Source organism: Ruditapes philippinarum, unplaced genomic scaffold (assembly GCF_026571515.1).
Source record: "Ruditapes philippinarum isolate M1 unplaced genomic scaffold, ASM2657151v2 ctg3287_1_1_1_1, whole genome shotgun sequence".
Classification (NCBI taxonomy): Eukaryota; Metazoa; Mollusca; class Bivalvia; order Venerida; family Veneridae; genus Ruditapes; species Ruditapes philippinarum.
The window spans coordinates 54,670-81,996 of NW_026867077.1; the positions used below are offsets into that span (position 1 = coordinate 54,670).

General features: G+C 32.3%; 1 protein-coding gene across 2 annotated transcripts in view; it reads right to left on the reverse strand.

The window, feature by feature from the left end:
* Positions 1-5,700: 5,700 nt before the first annotated feature.
* LOC132734760 (rhophilin-1-like) overlaps positions 5,701-27,327 on the reverse strand; it is a 43,491-nt gene continuing 21,864 nt past the window's right edge. For both annotated transcript variants that reach the window (XM_060721606.1, XM_060721607.1), the window contains 7 exons: positions 23,181-23,276; positions 20,398-20,554; positions 16,092-16,208; positions 15,474-15,594; positions 13,050-13,200; positions 11,289-11,438; positions 5,701-9,302 (listed from right to left, as the gene is read on the reverse strand). In XM_060721606.1, coding sequence (XP_060577589.1) covers positions 8,928-9,302; positions 11,289-11,438; positions 13,050-13,200; positions 15,474-15,594; positions 16,092-16,208; positions 20,398-20,554; positions 23,181-23,276 — 1,167 coding nt within the window. In that variant the 3' untranslated portion in view covers positions 5,701-8,927. The remainder of the gene's footprint in view (positions 9,303-11,288; positions 11,439-13,049; positions 13,201-15,473; positions 15,595-16,091; positions 16,209-20,397; positions 20,555-23,180; positions 23,277-27,327) is intronic.

Genomic DNA, 27,327 nt, shown 5'->3' on the forward strand with positions numbered 1-27,327 from the left:
TACATCCACTCACATGACATGCAAAACCTTAAAAAACTTGCATATAATATGAATAAAACTGATTAAATCTGTCTAGAATTGTATTCACATCAGATGATCAAAACTTGGATATAAATAACCAAAACTTCTCTTTTTTATCAATTCTTAGATATAAATAATCAAAAGTTCTATTTCAATACAATTATAAACTATCTTATAAAAATAACAAAAAAAATTCTGTTATGTAAAAAAAAAATCCTGAAATACTTATTTTTCATATACACATGTAAGATTCTTTGGGATTTTTTTTTTCAATAAAAGTTTTTCCTAAAAAAATTAGTATGTGAGTGCATGTAGTAATTACATGTACCAATAACATATTTAATTTGAAAAGAAAAAGAAATAATAATAATAATACTTTATAGTAAATAAAGAGATTTTTTTAGATTGTCATTTACTGGCAGCTATTCCCTCTCTAAGAGACACATTCCAAGGCCAAAACATGAGTTTGTAAACCAGTCAATCTATGCTTAAATTTCATTGGTCAATTTTGAATTTGAAAAAAAAAATCAGCCAATCAGATAGAATTATTTGTGACTGGTTGCCAAACTAAACTTTTAACATGGAATCAAAATTTACAGAAATCAAACAAATAGTAAAAAAGTATATTTATCAAACAAATAGCAAAAAAAAGAAGAGGAAAAGTATATTTTTAAGGCAAATTGGCTTTAAATAACAAAACTGTAAAAGAAACTGCACAATATTGATAGCCAGGCATGAAATTATATGGTTGGCATAGGCAAATTTTAAAGCATTACTGTACAAATTGTAAAAGCATAAGCTGTCAACTAAAAACTGTCCTAGAAGATAACAATAAAAAGGTTATGTAGGAATTCATAAGACTACAGTGAACTACTTTCCTAAAATGGACAGAATAGTTTCAAATAACAATTTTGTATACATTAAAAATTGTGTATCTTGATAAAAATAAATTTGCAAAGTCATTAAAATGGATTTCTAAAATGTAAAAGTATTTTTTGAATAATCATACTGCCATTCCTTATAAAAAGGAAAGGACCAATAATTTTGTGTATTAAAGGGACTCTGCCGGGGAGTTTGAAATGGCGGGATTGGAAATATTTTTCCGAGATTTGTTTATCATTTGATGTAAGTCTAGAGAAATACCTTGTGCTTTAAGATCCTTCACTCACACCTGATTTTCCAGAATAATCATTTTAACATGTAAAATGACCAAAAAATGAAAAGCCTTGCAATGCTTTCACTCAAACTGGGCCATTGCTTTTAGATTCTAAGAGTACATGTATTCCATATTACCCTTTTCAGATTTTTCCATTTTAAATGCTTCACATGATCTATATGAGAATTTCAGATTTTATGTCATTAGGCGTCTTGACCTCACTATGCCTGCATTTTTCGCATGCTACTTTTGTTACCATAAAGAGATCTCCCTTTTTCAGAAAGTTTTCACAAATATTACTATTGATTGCAATCAGTAACAAGAACAAGGGTTCTTACATAAAATTGTTGCTTACTTTCTACCAATGAACTTAACCAAAAAATAATGACGTAGTTACATGAAGGCATATATCTGAAAACAATTCACAATAAATTTTGCATCATTCATATGAAAATATATTCTTAAGTATAAATCATTGAGCTAAAAATGCAGTCACTTTTTTTTCTCTATATTGTGCACATTACACTACTCTATGTATATGGTATATTCAAACTTGTCCGGACCACAGCTACATCTGCTTTAAAATCAACCATTTTTATTTTATTGGTTGGATTTTAAGTAAAAAGAAAAGCTGTTAAGGTCAAATGGCAACTTCTTGTGGTGGATGTGGGAGACCATATAAGCACTCAATTCATTATGTCTCAAGAACAATGGACAAGGAACCAACATTCCACAAGCTAACAGAACATATTATTTTTCATGCCCCTACAGGCGTTTTAAATGTATACATGTCCCTGTTAATGAAGTTCATTTGTCATAAAAAACTTACTGTCTTTCCAGACATATTTACATGTATTAAATATCTACTTTACTTTCTGAATAAATAGAAACATAAAAAAGAAAAATCTAGCTAAATGTGTACCCTACTACATACAGTGAAAAAAGTGCAAAAAAATCTTACATGTATGAGAAACAACCTAAGTAGATATAATACCCCTCTACCAATGAATAAATAAGTTTACATTTAAAAGTTCAATCTAAAAGATTAGCTGTTTTATATCAATTTGACCTTGCATATCCATAAAGTAACCGTTAGTCTGCTGGGGCATGACACCAGTACAGACCAAGATCAGCCGGCACATCTGTGTCAAGGTCTGTACTGTTCATTATTATACTCTACTATCAACACAGGTCCGTGTTGAAGCAGCTATATTGAAAACTCTCTTATATTTAATATTAATTTTTAAAAGTATAATGTCCACACCTGAAACAATTTAGAAACTATAACTTATAAAAGAAATTAAAAAAAAAATCTTTATATGGGTAGAATAGACCCTCACAAAAAATCACAACAAAACAAAATAAAAAACTGTAAAATTTCAACCACATGATAGGATGTCCACAATATTTATATTCAAAACAAAAACTTGTAAAAAATTAGGTTATGTTATAAAATACAACACAAATAAACACATAAATGTATGACAAAGGTTAAAGCACCTTAAAAAATGTAAATGTGTCTTAAAAATGGCACATGATGAAATATACAGAAAACAAATCCAACAAAAACCACAAATCTATACTGTACTTGAAGGCAAAAGAAACATGTAAGTATATTCTGTAAAATGCAGCACAAAACTAATTAAATAAAATCCATTTGAAAGCTGTCATAGTTAACACTACTTCTATATCCTGGATATTGTACAAGATTTGATTGCACTATTCTTTATATAAGATACAAAACAATTTATTCTACCTTTTTACATCAGATCTAAAAATAACTACATTTAATTTATTTTACATCAGATCTAAAAATAAATACCATCAATCTAACATTAGATGAAGTATCCATAGGACAGCGTTTCTGACTATTTTAATCCTGAAATATTTCTAGTTCATAGGGTAAAAATAGAGGTCTATAAAAACTATACTTGTAAGTGGAAATATGATAAGTCTATTGAAAAGAAGGGGCATAATTTTATGAAACTTATTCACAAGAGTTACATCCTCTTGCCTGGCAGTGAGGATAATGGTCACTTATGAGTGTTCAAAGTTTCATAGCAATATCATAGAAGGTATAGAAAAATATATACATGTAATAGATAAATATAACATGTTAACTAATAACATAATTATATGATCCACTTTTTTCGTTTAGGATCTAAAAATAACAATAACATCAGATCTATAATCCACTTATTACCTATATAACCTAACATAAAATTCAATTTATTACCTATATAACCTAACATAAAATTCAATTTATTACCTATATAACCTAACATAAAATTCAACTTATTACCTATATAACCTAACATAAAATTCAACTTATTACCTATATAACCTAACATAAAATTCAACTGATTACCTATATAACCTAACATAAAATTCAACTTATTACCTATATAACCTAACATAAAATTCAACTTATTACCTATATAACCTAACATAAAATTCAAAATTGTCATGAAAAATTATCATGTCATTCCAATAACCTATAAATGTTAAAATTTGGGAGAAAAAAAAAAACCCATCAACTATATACTGAACACAATATTTACAGATCTGAGATATTAATTGCACCTGTATTATTTTTTAATGTTATTACTGTGAACAATCTGCATTTCAATTTAAATCATAATTTGATGCTTCACTAGTATCAAATAGTAGTTAATAAAACCAGTCTTATGCCAGCATTTGGTTGGCTGATTCTCATGCTTAAGTTTTGAAATTAACCAATCGAAAAAAAGCATACTATTTGACTGGTTTGCATCCCTTAAAAATAAAAGGCCTTCTTATTCAACTGAATATAAAGCACATTGTCTATACCGCCTGACATTTTGTGATCTGCATGGGGCAAATAAATGGCAAGGTAGTATTTTCTTCTGTAACTTATGTAATATTTCAATACTTTACATGGGATAAACTGAAGACCCTTCTCATTCTAGTTAGTACATGTAACAAAAGAAAGTTAGTACCAGGGTATGAGAATTTCTGAATATTCAAACAGTTTAATTGAATTAAAAAATATTGATTTTGTTTCTTAGCAATCATTTTATGTATGTTACTTACTAGAATGAGTTGGCTCCACATACACTTTATCACCCCCCAGAAAAACCACAATGAAATATGAAAAAAAGATATGGAAGAAAACACTACCTAAACTGTCTTTAGTAATTATTTTGTGCCCTTGTAGATTACCAATAGTCATGTGGTATTAGCACCATGATAAATATATATCTAAGAATAATAGGATAGATATTATAGGAAGTTTCTTAATGTACGACATCTATGACATAGAGATGGATAGTACCCTGTCTACACAACTGTGTAAAACAAGCCTTGACTAGGAAAATCAAACTCTGTTACTTGTCCAAGATTATTTTTTAATAAACTACATAAAAAACAGCCTAAATATGATAATGGTTACAATAACAAAAACCTGTGATAGCAGATCAGTCCAAATCACTAGCATCTGATTGGTCGATTCTGTTGATTAAGTTCAAACTGACCAATCATTGTGCTTAAATTTTCAGACTGGTCTACCATCAAAAGATTTTTTACCTATTTACACCGAGACATGACTGAACATCGCAGAGAATTAAATGTACAATAAAGAAAAATGAAATAAGGCAACTTTTACTATACAATATGAGCCAATAGTATTTAACATTACAATGTTACATATCAATAAGCTGTAGTCATGGAGCATTTGCTGGCATGGAAACCAGTGCAGACCAAGATCACCTAGCAAGATTTGTGCTGTCTGATCAAGTTTTGCAGGGCTCACTTTTCAGCTAGTACATGTTTTGATATTTGTACATGTTTTGATATTTTCCATCAAAATGACGAATAATTTTTCAAGTACTGAAAAATGGACAAGTCTGTTTATAAATTTGGCATGGTATGGGATAAGCATTAATTCATTTGAGCCGCGTCATGACAAAACCAACAAAGTGCGTTACTAGAATGAGTTGGCTCTACATACACTTTATCACCCCCAATAAAAACTTGAAAATTATGTTGGTTTTGTCGTGACGCGGCTCATTTACAGATTTGGCAAGGTATGGGATAAGCAAAACTGCACTTATAGCAAGCAACATGTCATGAAATTTATGACAGATTTTTTGTTATCATTAAATAAAGGGGGGGGCAAATCATAATTATTCATAACTTTTTATTCTATTATTACATTGTATTATCTATCTACTGATTCTATAATTTCATCTTATTTTATCGGAAATATGTTAATGTAAGTGGGGAATTTTTTTTTGAAAATTATATCGCTAGAATAATTAAGACATTTACTTCACTCATGTTTAAAGTGACATAACTCTCAATTTTTCACTATAGGGCTGAGAACAATTTTATCTTGGATGGGCATACTGTCGCTAAAGTTGATAAATATTTTTACACTAAAATCTACTGAATCACTACCTATTCTACCAGTAGCAACTGCTTGCTCTCTGTGCATGTCTAAGTATAACATTAAAATTGTAAAAACAGAAATTCAGTGAATAAAGCGCCAACTATATAAACTCTATCTAATATATATGTTATTATAATAAAAACACAACATAACTTTGGCACTAGTCTAAAATAAGTGTAACAAAAATAGGATTAAAATTTCAAAAATCATAACTTTCTATATACAATTTTGGGACATATTTTAAATGTTATATATATATCTGTTACAACAACACAGCAATATCATGTCTCCAGTTTTTTTCCTTCCTAACATGTATGTTCAAACACAATACAAGCAGAACGTTCCATATGTAATCTTTACAACATTGTGAAAAAATTAAACACACAAACTTAATGATAATTTAAATCCTTTTACCTAGATTTATGACTTATATTCTTTTTATCAGTTTTATAAATCAGTCTGAAATAAAGAAAGGGCTGTCTATTAAGTAAGACAGGGTTTTCTACTTTTCCACATACAGTGGTTGTTTTTAACTTAATTGGGAAGTGGCATTAGCCCTTTGATTTTAGGAAAAAAATGTTTCTAAAATTGCTAATTTAGGAAGAAAAAAATCTGGTGTAAATTCAGATATCTGAGAAAACTGCAGAATTTTTTAGATGATTTTGCTTAGGCCTTTTTTATATTAAGGTGAAAAATCACTGACATACATGTTGATAAGAAAATATCTTATTATAAAACTTGTAAGTTAAAGGAGGGGCAAAATTATGTCAAACTTCGTCTAAAACAAGAACCCATAGATATCTGAAATCAAAATACATAAACTATTACATGTATAGGTAAACCTGTGTTAAAAACCACCCCTAAATAAAGATAACTTGTGGATAAAGGCCACTTTTTGACAACCGTTCATTGATATAATTTGAAATAAAGTAACCTCCAAATACAGACCACTTGTCTATAAAGACCATTGTTGATCTCTCCCTTTTGTGACCTTGTTCACAGGTTAAACTGTATGTAGTGACAGTGTACACAACCTTATCAACTTTCACTTTTAATTCATTTTTTTTAACCTATAAAAAGCAAGTTGACATAATATTCCTAGACTTCCCAAACATATTGCTGTGTTTTGTATCAGATAGACTAAATATCAGAAGGTATGGTCACTGTAAATTAGGTACTTTTATTGTATAGTAAATCTTTTTAACTTGGACAATTCAGATAATGTTATCAAACAAAAACAAAATTCATTAATAATCTAAATATAACTAACAAACTGTAACTGAAGTTTTCTTATAATGTAATTGTACATTTATATCACTAATTCTGAGACAAAACTGAATTATATAATAAAAACATTACATAGACGTTTCAATGTGTTACTTAAACAAGTGATAAAAGGTGTTCATATAGTTGTTTCCCCACCGTGTGATTTATATACATAACATTTATATAATTGAGCCGCGTTATGACAAAACCAACATAATGGGTTTGCGACCATCATGGATCCAGACCAGCCTGCGCATCTGCGCAGTTTGATCAGGATCCATGCTGTTCGCTATCAGTTTCTCTACTTGTAATAGAGTTGGTAAGCGAACAGCATGGATCCTGATCAGACTGCGCAGATACGCAGGCTGGTCTAGATCCATGCTGGTCGCAAACCCATTATGTTGGTTTTGTCATGACGCGGCTCAATTATTATATTTGCATAGCTGTAAGTTAATGTGTATAAAACTTGTATATACATGGATTATAATATCAATATGAATATATGGATAAACGGTGTAAATAAAGCATGTATAATATGTGTGTGTAAATGACGTATGTACAAGGATTTCATAACTCATTTGCATATACATGTATATTGTATATGTATTTCTTCGGAAAAACGTATACTACATAAGGCATACATCAGCAATGTATAAAAAATTCATCAACAAGTTTTGTTTAAGTATTCCAATGATAGTTTGCCCATAACTAGACTGTCATTTATTCTTTTTTATTTTATTTCTACAGAAATAATGAGAAATAAAATTAAAAATATATGAGAAAAGAAATTATTATCTTTCATGTTTACATCTATGCTTACTTGAATTTACAAGATTTCTATACTGAGGAGAGAAAAAAATTCTCTTTGAACATCCGAGCTATTATCCAACAATAGTCAAAAATATCACAAATGTAACAAATGAAAAAAAAAAAAGAAAGAGTATGAATCCTGGCAATTGTAACCCACATGATAATTTTGGTTATGTACACACACTATGTTCAATCAACACACTACATGTAATATTTTTAACATATACTTTATTATAGATGGATTTATTATAGATGGATTATCATCATAACATTAGATATAATACAAGAGAAAATAACCAACAGAACACTAGTCTTTTAGAAAAATAAAGCACAAACTAATCAACATATTTGTTCTGACCTTATGATAGAATTTATTCAATAAAAAGAAAAAAAATCAACATATTTTAATATTACACAAATTGAGAAATTAACCATATATGTGTTATACACCAAAATATCACATATTTTAGCTAAAAGCACTAAATGTTTCATAATTCTGAAACATTATCTAAATAATAAATCAAGCAATCATGTCACATTGTTTAAATAAACTTAAAATACCCGATACTTTAAAATACTTTAAAATAATCCAAAAGAGAAAAAAGTTCCTGCCTTTTTTTACAGCATATAAAATCTGACATATCTTAAAATGAGATTTGAATGTATATATGTTGTATGAAGAAATATATAGATGAAATTTTAATACTGATACATATTTTATGTTACACAACAGTTTGGTAATGATTGACAGATAAAGCTTGGCAGCAGAAAGAATGTTTGAAGTAAAATGGTTAAAATTAATGTAAGTTACAGAAAAATGTAACATATATATTTGGCAACAAACACAAGAAAAACAAGAACAAAAAATCTGCAATATACTCAATAGTAAACTTAGAACACCAAAAAAATCTTTAAAGCAATTTAGCTTGAAAAAAAGAGCTTAAATCTTGTAAAACAATAAGATGAATATTCAAAGAATCCATCAATGGGGATTTTTTTTATGAAATATTTAAAATTAATTGTTTCAAAAATTGATCAAATTAACAAAGTATTCATGAGTCCAATGCAGCCAAAATAAACATTTCGAAACAGAAGGAAGACTTACAGTATTGCATACATGATTTTATATAGCAATGTCATTAGCTTTAGCACTGACTTTAAAGCTGTATTCACTTTTTTTAACTTAACTTCCCACATAAGAACATATCTTTTGACCAGCTTTACCATTTATATATACATGTTTAATCACATCAGAATATCATGATCACTAAACTTATCCGCGTCTTGTCCGACCAGGATAAATTCTTCCTCGTGATCATCTTTATCTTTAGAACCTTTCTTGGCAAAGATCCAAGGTGCACTGAGTCTACTTTTATTGCTCTTATTGCTTGACGCCGACAAGCTACTGGATGAAATAACCATTCTCATTGGTGTTCTAGGCGTGCTCGGCGCCGACGCTGGGCCGGCATCAAGACAGTCTTGATTCATTGGAGTAATAAGTTTTAAAACAAGATGGCTGCCAGACTTGCGTACTAAGGTCACAACTTCATCATGTTTTGCCCATTTTGTGTCACTACCACCTACTGCCACAACAAAATCTCCCACATTAATATTGCCATACTGTAAATGAAGAAGATAAGAATAATAGATCAATATGTTATAAAGTAAGTAAGTAAAGTAAATAAATATTTTATTAATGTGTCATATGTAAACATACAAGCAATTAACAAACAAGACATTGATAAACAATAGTATACACCCGGCCCAATGGGCCTATAAGACACAAATAATATGAAGACAATAAATCTGAAAACACGTGAACAACGTAAAAGGTATGTTTAGATAAAAAAAGAAAAAAGAAGGAAGATCTTATTTATCTTTTAGCTCAAAAGAAATGCTAGTTTATTCTAAATGGTTTAACCACAGGAAAGTACTGTATAAGAAATTCAATTTTGTCCGTAAATATATTTGACAAATATGAATTAAATGCCCAAAAAAAATTGAATGCGTTGAATTATTATAACAGATTTTTCATAAAATATATGTATCACCTGTTTATAGAACCTTTAACTATAGTTTATCTTAATATCTTAATATGATTGTAACATCATGTACAAATTAAACACGTTTATTTAAAAGTTCTGAATATGTTAACGTGGTATGATTTTAAGTTCCGAGTACTTAACTTTAAACAATGCTAAAACGAAAACGAAAATTTAACATTATTCAAAGTTCATTGATGGCTTAGCTTAAATTGTAATCTAAAGATAACTGACCACGTCCCTTTAATGCATTATATCTTAGTTCATAAAAATCTTGCCATACTATTTCTAAGTCGATAATAACTCTAACATACAGTTACTGTGATAAATAAGGGATTATCAAAGATTATAGAAAAACCGTTACGATTGTTCAAACCTTAATGTATATCAATAAAATATGATAATAAAGTTCAGATTACAATGTAAAATAAAATGTCCTAATACAGTCCAAAAATAGTAAATATTTAAATGAATAAGTAATCACAGTTTCAGTGTCTATGAAACAAATAGTCTCTACGCCTCATATATGCCGATACTAAGAATCTAGCTAGTTTTCTGGGGTGATTCTGAACAATATGTACAAATTTGTCACTGTCTGTAAATTGGGTTAATTGATCATTTGAAAAAATCTCACCTAAATGGTTGAGTCTTATATCATGGTACAAGCTACATTTTAAAACGAAATGCATTTCATCCTCAATAGACCCTGAATCACATAATGTACATAGCCTCTGTTCTGGTAATTCACCGACATATCTTCCTGTTTCTACACGAATTGGTAATATACCGCAGCGCATTTGTTCGAGTAATGAACGTTCGTTTCTTTTTAGGTTGAGTTTAAAGTTTAAGTTTGTTATAAATGATATGTCTAGTAGACAATATGTGAACCTACTGTATTTTTTAAATGGACTAGTCCAACTTCCATTTATGGAACTGTTCATTATAAATTTTGGGGATATCAAGATGAAAATTTAAGTTTTCGTGAAAACAGTATAGAGCCTGGATGTTCAGGCTGGCATGGCCACAAGGCTAATTACTTTTAGTTCTGCTTTTGTTTCCACTAGGTTAGAGGTTATATGATATGGATGAACAGTTTCTTGAGATAACAATGATCTATTTCTGTGATGATTTTATAAACTCTTGTAATGCTAGCAAACAATAACATTTAAATGCCTGCAAGTCTGTGATAACTGCAAATTTATCTGACAAAACACTTGTCACTGCTTAAAACATTACATGCTTCATTTCCTTGAATTTCAAACCATGCCAACAACTTACGGCATATGGGTACTCTGTATCTCCATTGTAGAAGGTAACTAATATTTTATGCCTCTTTATGTATTACTTTAGATTTAAGCAGGCAACTTGGTTAAACAACCAACCTTCATTAAGTTATCAATAAAGGTTCTGGAAACAATGGATTTCTACCATTTTAAGAGTTGGACTTCGAACAAGTGAGGGAGTGTAAGGGAAATGAACCAGAGTGAAAATAACATTAAGGGAAATCTATCCTTTCTGCTAAGGAAGACCCTCAAAACCTAAAAAAGAAAATACAGGTTTTTACCTCAGCTACACTGCCAGGTTCTATATCAGCCACTTTGACAGGACAGTCACCCCTCACACTGAAACCATACCCCTGACCTGGTGGCCTATCTAGTGCAAGTGTTCTAGGGGCTGTCCAGTGATTCTTGGCATTGAATACTGCTATTGGACCCTGTACCATAGAAATAAGTATAAGAAAGATAGGCCAATACAGAAATCAAACTTTCTAACATAAATAGGATATAATATGATCAATAAGATAAGAGCTGTCTGTAAGACAGCATACTCGACTATTTCAGTAAGAAAAGGGGCATAACTCTATAAAATGGTACTTAGAGTTATCGGACCTTACCAATCATTTAAGATAATCACAGAGAACAAGTGTGTGAAGTTACAATCCATTCTCTTCAGTAGTTTTGAAGATACCACAATCAACGCAAAAACTTAGTGTGATGCTGACACCAGGGTGAATACAATGAGTGTAGGACAAAAGCTCTCCCGGACAAAAGCCCTCCCGTCAAAAAGTGACAAGGCGGACAAAAGCCCTCCCGTGAAAATGACAAGGCGGACAAAAGCCCTCCCGTAAAAATGACTTGGCGGACAAAAGCCCTCCCGTGAAAATGATAGGGCGGACAAAAGCCCTCCCGCAGCAAATACATATATATGTACGTTGAATAGTTTATATTGCACTCAACATATTAAAATTGTAATCATGAATATTTTTGTTTTCCATTGGCATAACCGTGTTTGTATGAGCTTGAGCACACTTAATTTGCTAGTGAATACTGCATTTGAATAATTAGTGCCAAAATCTGCAAGTGCATAGTTATTCACGTAGATATGAAGGATTACTCCTATGTGATGTTAATATTAATTGAGTAATAAATGATGAAAAGAAGTTAAAATTATCTAACTTAAAAGTTATAGACATTTATAATGTACCTTGTAATGAGTCAATTACTTTTAAAAGTGACTTTGTTTTTAACGACATTTGTGTAAAAAGTTACCTCGTTAAACATTTCAGGAAGGTACATTCAGAATAAAAGGTGGTTCTAGCTCATACACATACCGGTTCTTAGGCCAATTGAAAACAACAAGAAACATAATTATGTAACAATTTTAATATGTTCAGTGCAATGAAAAAAACACATGTATGTATTCAACATATATATTTATTTTTGTTACAGGAGGGCTTTTATCTGCCTTGTTAATTTCACGGGAGGGCTTTTGTCCGCCCAGTCATTTTCACGGGAGGGCTTTTGTCCGCCCTGATACTTTCACGGGAGGGCTTTTGTCCGCCCTGTCATTTTCACGGGAGGGCTTTTGTCCGCCCAGTCATTTTCACAGGAGGGCTTTTGTCTGCCCTGATATTTTCATGGGAGGGCTTTTGTCCGCCCTGTCATTTTCACGGGAGGGCTTTTGTCTGCCTTGTCATTTTTTGACGGGAGGGCTTTTGTCCGGGAGAGCTTTTGTCCGTTTCCCGATTACAATAGCTCTCCCTATTCTTCAAATAGTCATATTTATAAGATTTTTTCACAGAAATTTACAAATGGTACACAAGTCAAAGTCTGCTAAAAATACTCTTGGAGAGACTGAAGTAGCATTATATATCGCGATCTATGTTCTATTAATTACAATATTTATCTCAATCTTTACATTTCTAATCTCAACACTGCCCAGAATTGAGAACAAAGACTGACAAATTTAACAACCCAACTGTATAAAGATCACCAGGATTTAGGTAATAAACTTATTGCTATATAAGGATAAAAATAAATCATACCAATTTCTTGAATATTTCTTGAACTTTGACCTTAGAAAACTCAGGTGTGACAGGAGCCACTATTTGTAGTGTTGTAGCCTTGATTTTAGGGGCAATGTGTATCTCTGTAAAATCATCCTCATCTTCTAGTGTAGAAAACTTGGACACTGATCTGAATATATGATTACACAAAACACATGTATGTTAAAGGATATTACAGTCGACTCCGGTTATAGCGAACTCAATGGGACATTAAAATATCGTTCGTTATATCCGAAGTTCGCTAAAAGCGAAGTAGCAACAACTTGCTGACTTGTTTGGATGGGGAAATTTGCAGTGAAAAAGCCATACTTTTCACTTGTTACCGGTGTCACCGGTATTTTACTGCAGCGGTTATTAAATGGTTATTTAATGCGGGGCATTTTATTAAACAATATATTATGTGCATGGTACATGTATTTATTCATGTTGTACTTGTCTATAAAGTATTCTTTTGCTATTTGTTTATTATCGTTTGGTTAATATTGCAAACAAAAACAATCGATTATTTGGTAATTATCGGGTATTAACAGCAATCAACTGAGGGTGCGAAATACAAATTTTCCGTAACAAGTAGGAAATTATGTTGTGAGAACATTTTATCAAAATCTTTATTCCCTGAAGCCATAACTAACCTGTGCAATCACTCGATTGTATAATTATCGGATAGCGTTATTAATGTACTGATCCTAATCGAGCGCATCCCGATATTTCAATTATAACAGTTTGTTATAACCGAGGAAATTTACATGTTTTCCGTCATTTCGGGCTTGAAAAATGGTTCGTTATAGCCGAAAATTCGTTATAAGCGAGTAAGTATTAAGCGATGTGATTTAATATAAAATAAAGAAGGAATAGGCCGGGGATGTCAGATTTAGTTCGTTATCAACGATAATTCGTTATAAGCAAGTTCATTACAAGTGAAGTCGACTGTATTATTTTATTTATTCTAACACTATCGGAATTTTTTCTATATAAACAAAGAAGGCCCAAAGCGTGCATTATTCTGCAACAATGCACTCGCCGTTCTTATTATTTCCCTGTGTATTTTCACATTGAGGGCGCCATTTTGTTTGAAAAATCTGATAAATAAAAACAATTTTTGTCGAATTTTGTTGTGAAAACTATCTTGAATGATAGAAAATGGTCTAACTAAGAAAATAAATCCGAACACCAATATCTTTAATTCAGTCGTTAACGCTGTACAGACGTTTAAAGTGTTGTTTACGTGACGTCACAATGTAGCGCCAAACAGCACGTGCAAAACAATCAAAATCAAGTACGCTATTTTAACGTCGCAGACGAGTTAAGTTTTACATTTATTTCACTTTTAATAATTTGTATTTCGCTTGGAAAATTATAGACTAAATTAAAATAAACAAACAAAGTTTTATCAACGTTTTCAAAGTTCGTTATTCTCAAAATGTTTCTATACACGGTAGATTTAACGACAGTTTTTTTCAACCCACTGGAACGGCCTTTAAAGAACGTTTCTATTGGAAACTCTGAGGCAAAAACAAATTTAACCGCCAAACATAAAGTCCAACTTTATAATAATAATTATATTTTTTCTTGACGTCTTAGAATGGAAATAGATATTAATTCTTTGTGCATTATTGTATAATAATGCACGTTTTTCGTTCAAATGCTTTGTAATTAATCACTCAGGCCTATCGGCCTTCGTGATTATATTACTACGCATTTGAACTCAAACCGTGCATTATTCTACAACAATGCACTCAGAATTGATATCTATTTCCTAAATATATAGGGTAATCAAGTTCTTTCTATAAATGCAGGATTTATTTTCACCAATGATATGGAAAAATATTTCACAAGTGGTGGTAGCCATGTGTGAAATATGATAATTTCCATATCCAAGAATGAAAATAAATCCGGTATTTCTAGAAAAAGAACTTAAATTTTCTGTTTACTATATACTTTTCGTTTTTTTACCATACAAAAGACATCATCTTAAATTTTATTTATTGGAAAGTAGTCCAGTCAGACACCAGTGAAAATATGGAAAATATGTTTCACTAAAGTGAAAGATATGCAGTTTATTTCATTAATCAGGGACTGAGTTTAGGGCTAAGTAGGGTAAAAACTTTGCTAAAAATATTTTCACTTCCCCCTTTTTGATCGGAAAAGCCAAATTCTAGTCGACCCAACATCCTATAAAATAGTCTGACTTGTATATTTCACTACTCAATAAAACTGCCTGGAGTCATGTTGTAATTTGACGTTATTAGCACACACACACACTGAAGTGGGGCAACTTGATAAGCTACATCAATAAAAATAGTGCTTTGTTTAAATGCATTTAACTATCAGGTGTTAAATATTTGAAAGACCCTGATTGATACAAATGCATGAATATAACATGGTACAGGCTAAAACACATACTGATCATGAGCCCTCTTCAATATTGTGAGAAACGTGTCCACTTTTCTAAGTTGTTTACACATGTTGTGTAGTCTCAATGCCTCTTCATGGCATATTAATGCTTCCTTCAAATGGGCTTTTGCTAAAAAAAAAAATATGCAATTTATGAAGTATATAAACTATATGAGAAAATACTTAATACATAACAAACTATTACATTCAAACGTATTTGGGAAGAAATTACACTAATATAAAGTATAAAAGAAAGCAGTTTATACATAAAAAACTTAATACATTCAGATGTATTTCAGCATAAATTACACTATGTTGAAATTATTATAAAGTAAAATTAAGGTAGATTTAATATTGAACACACAGAAAAAAAGACAAAATAAAATCATATATAGCTAATTAAACATACAGCATTGAAGAGAGGACTTCAGCTCAGCTAATAAAAATCTAACTTAATTAAATTTTAAGAGTCTTAAAATTATAACATGTCAGTTGTTGTTTTTCTTTCTTGAAAAAATATTGCGCAACATTTCATTTCATATGGACAGTACTGCAATTAAGGGTCAGCGAAGAAACACATGATAAACGCTTTCTCTTTTGATCTTAAAACAAAATATATTGACGTACAAAGTTGTTTCCGCTCATCAAAAGTTTGCGGTACTTTAACGGGCAAGTCATCCTCCCCATCCTCCTGGTTCGACAGACACGCGACCATCTCTCGAACTCTGTCTGCATTAATACTGTCTGTAAACATATAACATAACATTGTTGCTAGTTCCCTATTTTTACTATAGAAGATTGTCCTAAATACATGTAGTATACTCTTCTTTGTGCATTATATCAGGTACAAGCAGGTAATTACAAGAACCTCTAACCTCTCATAAATTAACATGAGCTTTACAAATTCTTATCTATTACACAAAGTGAAAGAAAGTAGGTGTGTAAGGGTGGGGTGGGGGAGGTACCAGTTAGAAAAAAAATTTATACTGACAAGTTTTTACAAAATAGATACAAATAGAAACAAAGAACCTATAGGCCATCTATACAGCAAATTTAATCTGAAAGAAAATACAATGTACTGTGTTTCCCCCCCCCCCCCTTGATAGTAAAAAAAAATGCTTGATACAGTAACCTCCTCCTGTTTACAGGTTGGGGTCATGATGGTGAACAAGTGTGCAAAGTTTCAAAGCCATATGTCAATGGACTTTGAAAATATTTGAACTATTACAAAAACTTTAACGTAAATTCTAAGTTGAACAAGAGCTGTCGGTAGGACAGCAACGCTCGACTATTCTTAGTGCTTGATAGTAAAAAAAAATCCTTGATGCAATTACCTCCTCCTGTTTACAGGTTGGGGTTATGATGGTGAACAAGTGTGCAAAGTTTCAAAGCCATATGTCAATGGACTTTGAAAATATTTGAACTATTACAAAAACTTTAACGTAAATTCTAAGTCGAAAAAGGGGCATAATTCTGTCAAAATGCTTGATACAGTTACCCTCTCCTGTCTACAGGTTGGGGTCATGATGGTGAACAAGTGTGCAAAGTTTCAAAGCCATATGTCAATGGACTTTGAAAATATTTGAACTATTACAAAAACTTTAACGTAAATTCTAAGTTGAACAAGAGCTGTCGGTAGGACAGCAACGCTCGACTATTCTTAGTGCTTGATAGTAAAAAAAAATCCTTGATGCAATTACCTCCTCCTGTTTACAGGTTGGGGTTATGATGGTGAACAAGTGTGCAAAGTTTCAAAGCCATATGTCAATGGACTTTGAAAATATTTGAACTATTACAAAAACTTTAACGTAAATTCTAAGTCGAAAAAGGGGCATAATTCTGTCAAAATGCTTGATACAGTTACCCTCTCCTGTCTACAGGTTGGGGTCATGATGGTGAACAAGTGTGCAAAGTTTCAAAGCCATATGTCAACGGACTTTGAAAATATTTGAACTATTACAAAAACTTTAAAATAAATTCTAAGTCGAAAAAGGGGCATAATTCTGTCAAAATGCTTGATACAGTTACCTCCTCCTGTCTACAGGTTGGGGTCATGATGGTGAACAAGTGTGCAAAGTTTCAAAGCCATATGTCAATGGACTCTTTGAAAATATTTGAACTATTACAAAAACTTTAACGTAAATTCTAAGTTGAACAAGAGCTGTCGGTAGGACAGCAACGCTCGACTATTCTTAGTGCTTGATAGTAAAAAAAAATCCTTGATGCAATTACCTCCTCCTGTTTTACAGGTTGGGGTTATGATGGTGAACAAGTGTGCAAAGTTTCAAAGCCATATGTCAATGGACTTTGAAAATATTTGAACTATTACAAAAACTTTAACGTAAATTCTAAGTCGAAAAAAGGGGCATAATTCTGTCAAAATGCTTGATACAGTTACCCTCTCCTGTCTACAGGTTGGGGTCATGATGGTGAACAAGTGTGCAAAGTTTCAAAGCCATATGTCAATGGACTTTGAAAATATTTGAACTATTACAAAAACTTTAACGTAAATTCTAAGTTGAACAAGAGCTGTCGGCTAGGACAGCAACGCTCGACTATTCTTTAGTGCTTGATAGTAAAAAAAAAATCCTTGATAGCAATTACCTCCTCCTGTTTACAGGTTGGGGTTATGATGGTGAACAAGTGTGCAAAGTTTCAAAGCCATATGTCAATGGACTTTGAAAATATTTGAACTATTACAAAAACTTTAACGTAAATTCTAAGTCGAAAAAGGGGCATAATTCTGTCAAAATGCTTGATACAGTTACCTCTCTCCTGTCTACAGGTTGGGGTCATGATGGTGAACAAGTGTGCAAAGTTTCAAAGCCATATGTCAATGGACTTTGAAAATATTTGAACTATTACAAAAACTTTAAAATAAATTCTAAGTCGAAAAAGGGGCATAATTCTGTCAAAATGCTTGATACAGTTACCTCCTCCTGTCTACAGGTTGGGGTCATGATGGTGAACAAGTGTGCAAAGTTTCAAAGCCATATGTCAATGGACTTTGAAAATATTTGAGGTATTACAAAAACTTTAACGTAAATTCTAAGTTGAACAAGAGCTGTCGGTAGGACAGCAACGCTCGACTATTCTTAGTGCTTGATAGTAAAAACAAAATGCTTGATACAGTTACCTCCTCCTGTTTACAGGTTGGGGTCATGATGGTGAACAAGTGTCCAAAGTTTCAAAGCCATAAGTCAATGGACTTTGAAAATATTTGAGGTATTACAGAAACTTTAACATAAATTCAAAGTCGAAAAAGGGGCATAATTCTGTGAAAATGCTTGATAGAGTTACCTCCTCATGTCTACAGGTTGGGGTCATGATGGTGAACAAGTGTGCAAAGTTTCAAAGCCATATATCAATGGACTTTGAAAATATTTGAACTATTACAAAAACTTTAACGTAAATTCGAAGTCGAAAAAGGGGCATAATTCTGTCAAAATGCTTGATAGAGTTACCTCCTCCTGTCTACAGGTTGGGGTCATGATGGTGAACAAGTGTGCAAAGTTTCAAAGCCATATATCAATGGACTTTGAAAATATTTGAGGTATTACAAAAACTTTAACGTAAATTCTAAGTCGAAAAAGGGGCATAATTCTGTGAAAATGCTTGATACAGTTCCCTCCTCCTGTCTACAGGTTGGGGTCATGGTGGTGAACAAGTGTCCAAAGTTTCAAAGCCATAAGTCAATGGACTTTGAAAATATTTGAACTATTACAAAAACTTTAACGTAAATTCTAAGTCGAAAAAGGTGCATAATTCTGTCAAAATGCTTGATAGAGTTACCTCCTCCTGTCTACAGGTTGGGGTCATGATGGTGAACAAGTGTGCAATGTTTCAAAGCCATATGTCAATGGACTTTGAAAATATTTGAACTATTACAAAAACTTTAACATAAGTGGTTACGCCGACGCCGACGCCCGGGTGACTACAATAGCTCTACTTATTCTTATCGAATAGTCGAGCTAAAAAGGGGCATAATTCTGTCAAAATGCTTGATAGAGTTACCTCCTCCTGTCTACAGGTTGGGGTCATGATGGTGAACAAGTGTGCAAAGTTTCAAAGCCATATGTCAATGGACTTTGAAAATATTTGAACTATTACAAAAACTTTAACATAAGTGGTTACGCCAACGCAGACGCCGACGCTCGGTGACTACAATAGCTCTACTTATTCTTATCGAATAGTCGAGCTAAAAATGACAAGGTAGACAAAAGCCCCCCCCCCATGAAATTTACACATAGGACAAAAAAAAAAACCATCAAAAATACAGGTAGCGACAAAAGCCCCACCCCCCCCCCCCCCGCAATTGTTTTAAAAGATAATTTACATAATTGTTTTAACAGATAATTTACATTAAGAGTATTAAAGTTTTAATTTGATTTATTGTGTAATTCGTATATAATTCATTGATGATATGAATGTTTTTATGTTTACTTTATTATATATGTAAATTAATACTTTCAGAGAATCATTTATCAATGCTTATCAAGGAAATAAAAGTGAAAGGCGCATACTTGTCTAGATTTATTTGAAGTATAACCCAAGTTCCCTAACACTGGACGTGTGAAAAAAAGATAGTTATGAGTCTGATCTATAAACCTTAGGAGGCTTTTGTTTGCCGGACTGGGGGGCTTTTGTCCTACTTGTATTTTTGATGGGGGGGGGGCTTTTGTCCTATGTGTAAATTTCATGGGGGGGGGGGCTTTTGTCCACCTTGTCATTTTTAGAAGGGGGGCTTTCGTCCGCGGGGACTTTTGTCCTACACTCCTTCTAGATCATTGTCTGTGGTGTTTGTTACTTTTTACTGTTAAGACAATAGTTTTTTTTTTTTTTTAAATTAAATTTCTATTCATCTTACATGATTTATTCTGATGATATACTATAGAAAGGCTCTAATTGTTAGATAAATAAGTAAAATATTTACCTGGTTGGTCTAAAAGAGCGTCTGATATTAAATGATTGGCCAGTGCATTATAATATTCCGCTTTCACCTGTGCCATTGACAACCAGGAGTATGGGATATAGTCTTTAACTTGATCGGCACTCATCAGTTGTTGAGTATCTCGGTACATTTGAGACACCTAGATAAAACAAATACATTGAGTACATCTGTAAATTTTTAAGGGGCCTCCGTGGCCGAGTGGTTAAGGTCGCTGACTTGAGATCACAGGTCCCTCACCGCTGAAGGTTCGATCCTCACTCGGGTCGAAATCTTTCATGTGAGGAAGCCATCCAGCTGGCTTACGGAAGGTCGGTGGTTCTACCCAGATGCCCGCTGGTGCCTGAAATAATGCCCGGAGGCCGGGAGGGGCACCTGGGGTCTTCCTCCACCAATAAAGCTGGAAATAAATTGACGAAAAAATATCGGCGGGACGCTCTAGGATGGCCCGACTTGAGTGTACGATCGCCCATATGGGCTTTCAAGCGGCGACCTTAAATAAACGCATTAAAAAAAAAAACAAGAGGGCCATGATGGCCCTGAGGTCGCTCACCTGTATATAGGCTCCATCCAACCCCCAACCCCCCCCCCCCCCCCCAATGTTGCAGGGCCAATTTAACCCAAGGGCTTTTATTTGCACAAACTTGGTAGACACCCATAAGAAGATGTTTCATGCTAAACATCTAACCTCTAGCTCATTGGGCTTTTTAAAAGTAGATTTTTTTAAAGTTTTTACTATACACATATAGTTAAAAACAATGACACCCCTGGGGCCGGCCAGTTTTGACCCCAGGGCTTTTATTTGAACAAACTTTGTAGACACTTACTAGAAGATGTTTCATGCTTAATATCTAAACTCTAGCTATTTGGGTTTTTTCAAAGAAGATTTTTTAAGTTTTTTACTATATGCATATAGGGAAAATCAATGACCCCCGGGGCGGGGCCAATTTTGACCCAAGGTCTTTTATTTGAACAAACTTTGTAGACACTCACTAAAAGATGTTTCATGCTTAATATCTTAACTCTAGCTATTTGGGTTTTCTCAAAGAAGATTTTTTAAGTTTTTGCTATACACATATAAGGAAAATCAATGACCCCCGGGCGGTGCCAATTTTGACCCCAGGGCTTTTATTTGAACAAACTTGGTAGACACCCATTAGAACATGTTTCATGCTAAATATCTTAGCCATAGCTCTTTGAGTTCTTTAAAAGAAGATTTTTTAAGTTTTTACTATATGCATATAGGGAAAATCAATGACCCCCCGGGGCGGGGCCAATTTTGACCCCAGGGCTTTTATTTGAACAAACTTGGTAGACACTCACTAGAAGATGTTTCATGCCAAATATCTAAGCTCTAGCTCTTATGGTTCTTTAAAAGAAGATTTTTAAAGTTTTTACTATATGCATATAGGGAAAATCAATGACCCCCCTGGGCGGTGCCAATTTTGACCCCAGGGCTTTTATTTGAACAAACTTGGTAGACACCTATTAGAACATTTTTGATGCTCAATATCTTAGCCATAGCTCTTTGAGTTCTTTAAAAGAAGATTTTTTAAGTTTTTACTATATGCATATAGGGAAAATCAATGACCCCCCGGGGCGGGGCCAATTTTGACCCCAGGGCTTTTATTTGAACAAACTTGGTAGACACCCATTAGAACATGTTTCATGCTAAATATCTTAGCTCTAGCTCATTGGGTTCTTTAAAAGAAGATTTTTTAAGTTTTTACTATATGCATATAGGGAAAATCAATGACCCCCCGGAGCGGGGCCAATTTTGACCCCAGGGCTTTTATTTGAACAAACTTGGTAGACACTCACTAGAAGATGTTTCATGCCAAATATCTAAGCTCTAGCTCTTATGGTTTTTTAAAAGAAGATATTTAAAGTTTTTTCTTTCGGTTGCCATGGCAACCAGAGTTCTGCATGGAATTAAATTCTTTGAACAATTTTTAAAGGTGACCACCAAAGGAACATTCCTGTGAAGTTTGGATGAAATTGGCTTAGTGGTTTATGAGGAGATGTCATTTAAAGTAAAAGTTTACGGACGGACGACGGACGGACGGACGATGGACGGACGGACGACGGACGGACGCCGGACAAAAAGCGATCACAAAAGCTCACCCTGTCACTTTGTGACAGGTGAGCTAAAAAAATCTGTAAATTTCAGACAAATAGATTAAACATATCAACTATCAACATGATGTTCCTTCATTTTTAATTAATTCTAAAAATCTCCAAGGACACACATGTTGAATATAATTGATAACTTTGAGAAAATTAATTATAAATTGTTATCTATCAAATTTGACATATATTTTAACAAATGACACATTGTGTACTTGTCCTTTACTCAGTCTGGCCTAACCATTGTCATTACTGGACCATACTAGGTGTAAACCTTTGGGATTTTCAGCTTTTACCATTTACAAAGACATTTGTAATTTTTATTTAGTGTATAATTTGGGTCGTCTGTGGCCGAATTGTTAAGGTCATTGACTTCACCTACCCCTCACCAATGTGGGTTCGAATCCTGACAGGGACTTTCAATTCTTTCATGTGAGGAAGCTTAATTAAGCTATCTTACAGAATGTCGGCAGTTCTACTCAGGTGCCCAATCATGCCTGAAATTATGCACGGAAGTGCATCTGAGGTCTTCCTAACCAGTGTACCATAACTTATATTGTCATTCTATCAACCACTACCTGTAACTAAACGGGGGCCTTACAATCTACACATTTTGGCAAACAAGATATTATATATATTACCATTGAAGCTTCTTGTGCTGCATATGAATACTGTAGTATACCCTGAGTGACACCATGTAATGTCAGACTCTCATAAACACATTCCTGAGCTTGAGACTGAAATATAATATATAAAATAAGATAATAATTGAGAAAAAGTTATCTTTATAACTTGGCTTGACTATAAATTGTAAATAAATAACTAAAATTAAAAATATTTAACTGTATGCTTGATTTTGGAATCCAGGTCTGCCCCCCCCCCCCACTTTAACCCCTCCAGGACACTTATCCCCTAGTCTTGAAATGCATAACTGGACATATGCCCCCCCCCCCCCCCACCCCAAGTAAAAAAGGAAAGGTGAACATTTGCAAACAAAGTTTGGAAATTTATTTCAAAAATAATAAAAAAAAAGTTTAAGTATACTAAATAAAAGCATTCTTTTACAACTTAAATTTAACTTATTTTTTTAGGGGGCAAAATTGTCTGAGGGCGCAAATGTCATAGAATCACAAAGGATCACAAAATCCCATCTTATAAAATTGATTTCCTAAGCGGAAATAAAGAACCTAGGCGGAAATAAAGAACTTAAATTTTCTTATGCGGATGAAAACCTACTCTTAAAATTTCTTTGGAAAATTTAAAGTCAGATTTATGTCTGCATACAGTAATTTTACATTGTGAGGTTTTGTTTGTCTCTCAAAGTACATGTAACTGGATGTGCAAACAATTATCTAAGATGACACTAGGGATTAATGTCTGCTTTGTCAGAAATAAGAATCAGTCAAAATAAATGGAATTTTGATGGTGAGGAATTGTCCAGATATTAAAATAGTCTACTTTCAGAATCAAAATTACCTATTTCTTAGACAGAAAAAATGACAGAGGCAAATTTAATTTTTCTTTATTTCTGAATCGAATATCTCTTTAATTGTATTTTTACATAGTTATTACAATATGATCTAATCTTTTAGAAATATATTGAAAAAAAGGAAGTTTTTCCTCTATTTCTACCATACTAATGAAAAAAGAATGATAAAATCTAAAAAATATTATCTAAAAAAATATAAATATATAAATGCGGAATAACAGATTGGGACTAAGTGTCTTACAGGCTTTTTTTAAATAAAAAAGCACACCATACCCTGTTAATTAAGTTATGATGTCTATAAAGCCTGGCATGTGTCAATTACCAATTTAAAATTTTCACACCTACACTCTGATTAGTTACCTATATTTCCACTGACCTTACATGTACACTTATGACTGAAGCCAGGTGACACTTTCAAGCTGACAGTTTTACACCTAGGTACCAGGTCTGATCCCCTATACACAAGGGAAGGGGGTATTGCTTGGGAATATACAAGAAAGCTCTAATTGACACTACACTAAAGCAGGTGTCACTCAGTACCTGTCTTGGTTTACATCCTAATATAAACTCAGAAAATTCATGCAGTATTTATTAGTACCATTACATTTGTCTGAGATTGAAATTAAATTAATTTAAAAGCTATATACATATCACTAAGGATTACTATTTATCAGGTAAAAACGTTAAGAAATAAATCTTTCATTGAGATAAAACTGACAAAAAAGACATTGATTATACCATAGACTGTAATTGACAATTAATTAAAGTCTGTGATCATAAATGAAAGTAAAGATATTTATTTTAAAGGGCATAAATTTCTGCTTAAAAAATATGTTTGAATCTTAAAAAAAATGTTTCCAAAGTGCTTGGAAGCAAATTGAAAAATATTTTATTCTTGAGCATTTTATTATGTTTAATATTAAATATTAAAATAAATTAATGTGTGTTAAGTAACAGAAACATTCTATGTTATAACCTTTTTGACATTCAACCAGATCATTATGGAAACAAAATAATTTTACTGTTGATAAATCTATATCTAAAAATATTGCTTTATATCCTTAATTTGATAAATACATTTAAATAAATATGTTTTTATAAAGATTTTTTTATATAGTTCTTTTTATATAGATATTTTAATTTATTAATACAGATTTTTTAATAAAAGATATTTTAATAGATATGTTTTAATAAATATGTTTAATAAATATGTTTTTATAAAGATTTTTTTATATAGATCTTTTAATTTATTAATACAGATTTTCAAAAAAAAAATATTTTAATAAATATGTCTGAATAAATATGTTTTCATAAAGATTTTTTCATAAAGATGTTTATAAAAAGATATTTTTTCATAAAGATTTTTTCATGAATATTTTTTAATAAAGATGTTGATATTGAGATGTGACATACAACAGACATTTTTAAAAATGCATCTTTGTACAATTTTATCAGAATTACGTTTGAATAATTTGTTTAAAAAGTGAACTGGGATAAATATTCAATAAAGCTTGACTTTTTTTTTTTGGGGGGGGGGGGGGGGGGGACATTTAAAATACTGAAAGAAGGCAAATACTATAACCAGACACATATTTTTATCATAACAGTTAATTCTTTCTTTTCAGAAAGTGGTAACTTGGCAACAAAAGTCCTTGTGAAGTTTAAACAGAGAGCCTAGATATCTTCATTCTTGACAAGATTATAATCTCAAAGCCCCTGTGGACTTAAGTGATAATTACATAACATATAACAATACATTATTAGTGAATGGTTATTTGATTATGTAGCTTAGCAGACTTGTAAACAACTTGTTAACTGATTGAAAATAACAAGAATACTTTCTTTACAAATTAATATCTATCAAAACAGCTAGTGATAAATATTGCATAATCTGATAAAATTTAGAAATTCCTGTGAAAAAAAGGGAAACGTGCTAGAAATATATCAATAAAGGGGACCTAGCTTATGGATTATTTGTCAAACTTGAAGGACGTTAAGTCAGTTATAGCATCTGTGTTTCGTGATTATATCTGTGTTCAAGGATCAAATATGAAGTATACAAAACTGGGAGATGAGATCGAGAGTCAGGAGAATCTCGACAGCTTCAACAATGATCTCATCAGTGATATGTTTGACGGAGAGAGATATAACTGTGATCTCGGATCTCTACAAGCCATCACCTTGTACAGTGACAGTGATAGCTCTTTCAGTTCACAGCCTAGTGTATTAAGTGACAAGGGAACTAACTCTAACAATACTGCTACAGAGATTGTTGAGAAGTGTGATTCACAGAATGAGTCATTTGACGAAGATGTACCAACACGACTTGTGATTACATATCAATTCTCTTTTGATACCGAAGTGGATGATGTTATAGATAATGATGATGAACATGATAGTAATGAGGAAGATGTGTTTGAAAATTGTTCTGAGAGTTCATTCTGTAGTGATAATGATGTAGATATGCTGGAATATAGCAGTGTTAAAAACGGAAGTAAGAACAACCTTCTAGACTGCGATTTTGAGGAAACCCCGGAGAATGGTGTACAAAATGTTGGCCTTGTAGACTATGAATCTGATTCAGAATCCAGTAACTCTGTCCCAACCCAGAGCCATGATTCTGATCCCAGTGACCTTGAAAATAGTGTTGTTGAGGAATGTTATGAGAATGTGTCCAGTTACTGTGGTAACCCATCAAAACCATGTATGAGGAATGGATTTATTTATTATTCCAGTGAGATCAGACTGTATCAAGGTGAACTACGTTATGATGACACATATCCTGAGAAGAAGTTTACCTTAGCTAGAAAACTGTTTAGGAAAGTCTTTCCTTCTCAGAAGTATGTAGTTAATGCTTAGACACAGTGAACATTAGGTGAAAAGTGGTTTCAGCTGACAGCCCAACTAGTGCTTTTTGCAATGTATATATTTGAATTAAATAGCTTTGCATTTTCAATTTCATGCTGATTATAGTGATATCAATGTAATAAATATGCTTTATGTGTTTTTTTCAACTTCTGATAAGCATTTATCTTAAACTTCAATATCCTAAATATTACATAAAATAAAATTTCTATACTACTTTGGTGACTTTGTAAGGTACAATAAATAAGATTTCATTTGAATTTTGTCATTCTGTATATTACTTAGACATCCTTATTATAAATAAATACCAGTTGATAATTGATATGTTTTGTGTTTCCTTGTTACTTATTTTCATAATATCCCATGTTTGTTCCTGATATACAATTTTCTTTCCAAAAAGGTTCGTTTAAGGGGAAGAAAGATCCCTCACCTCG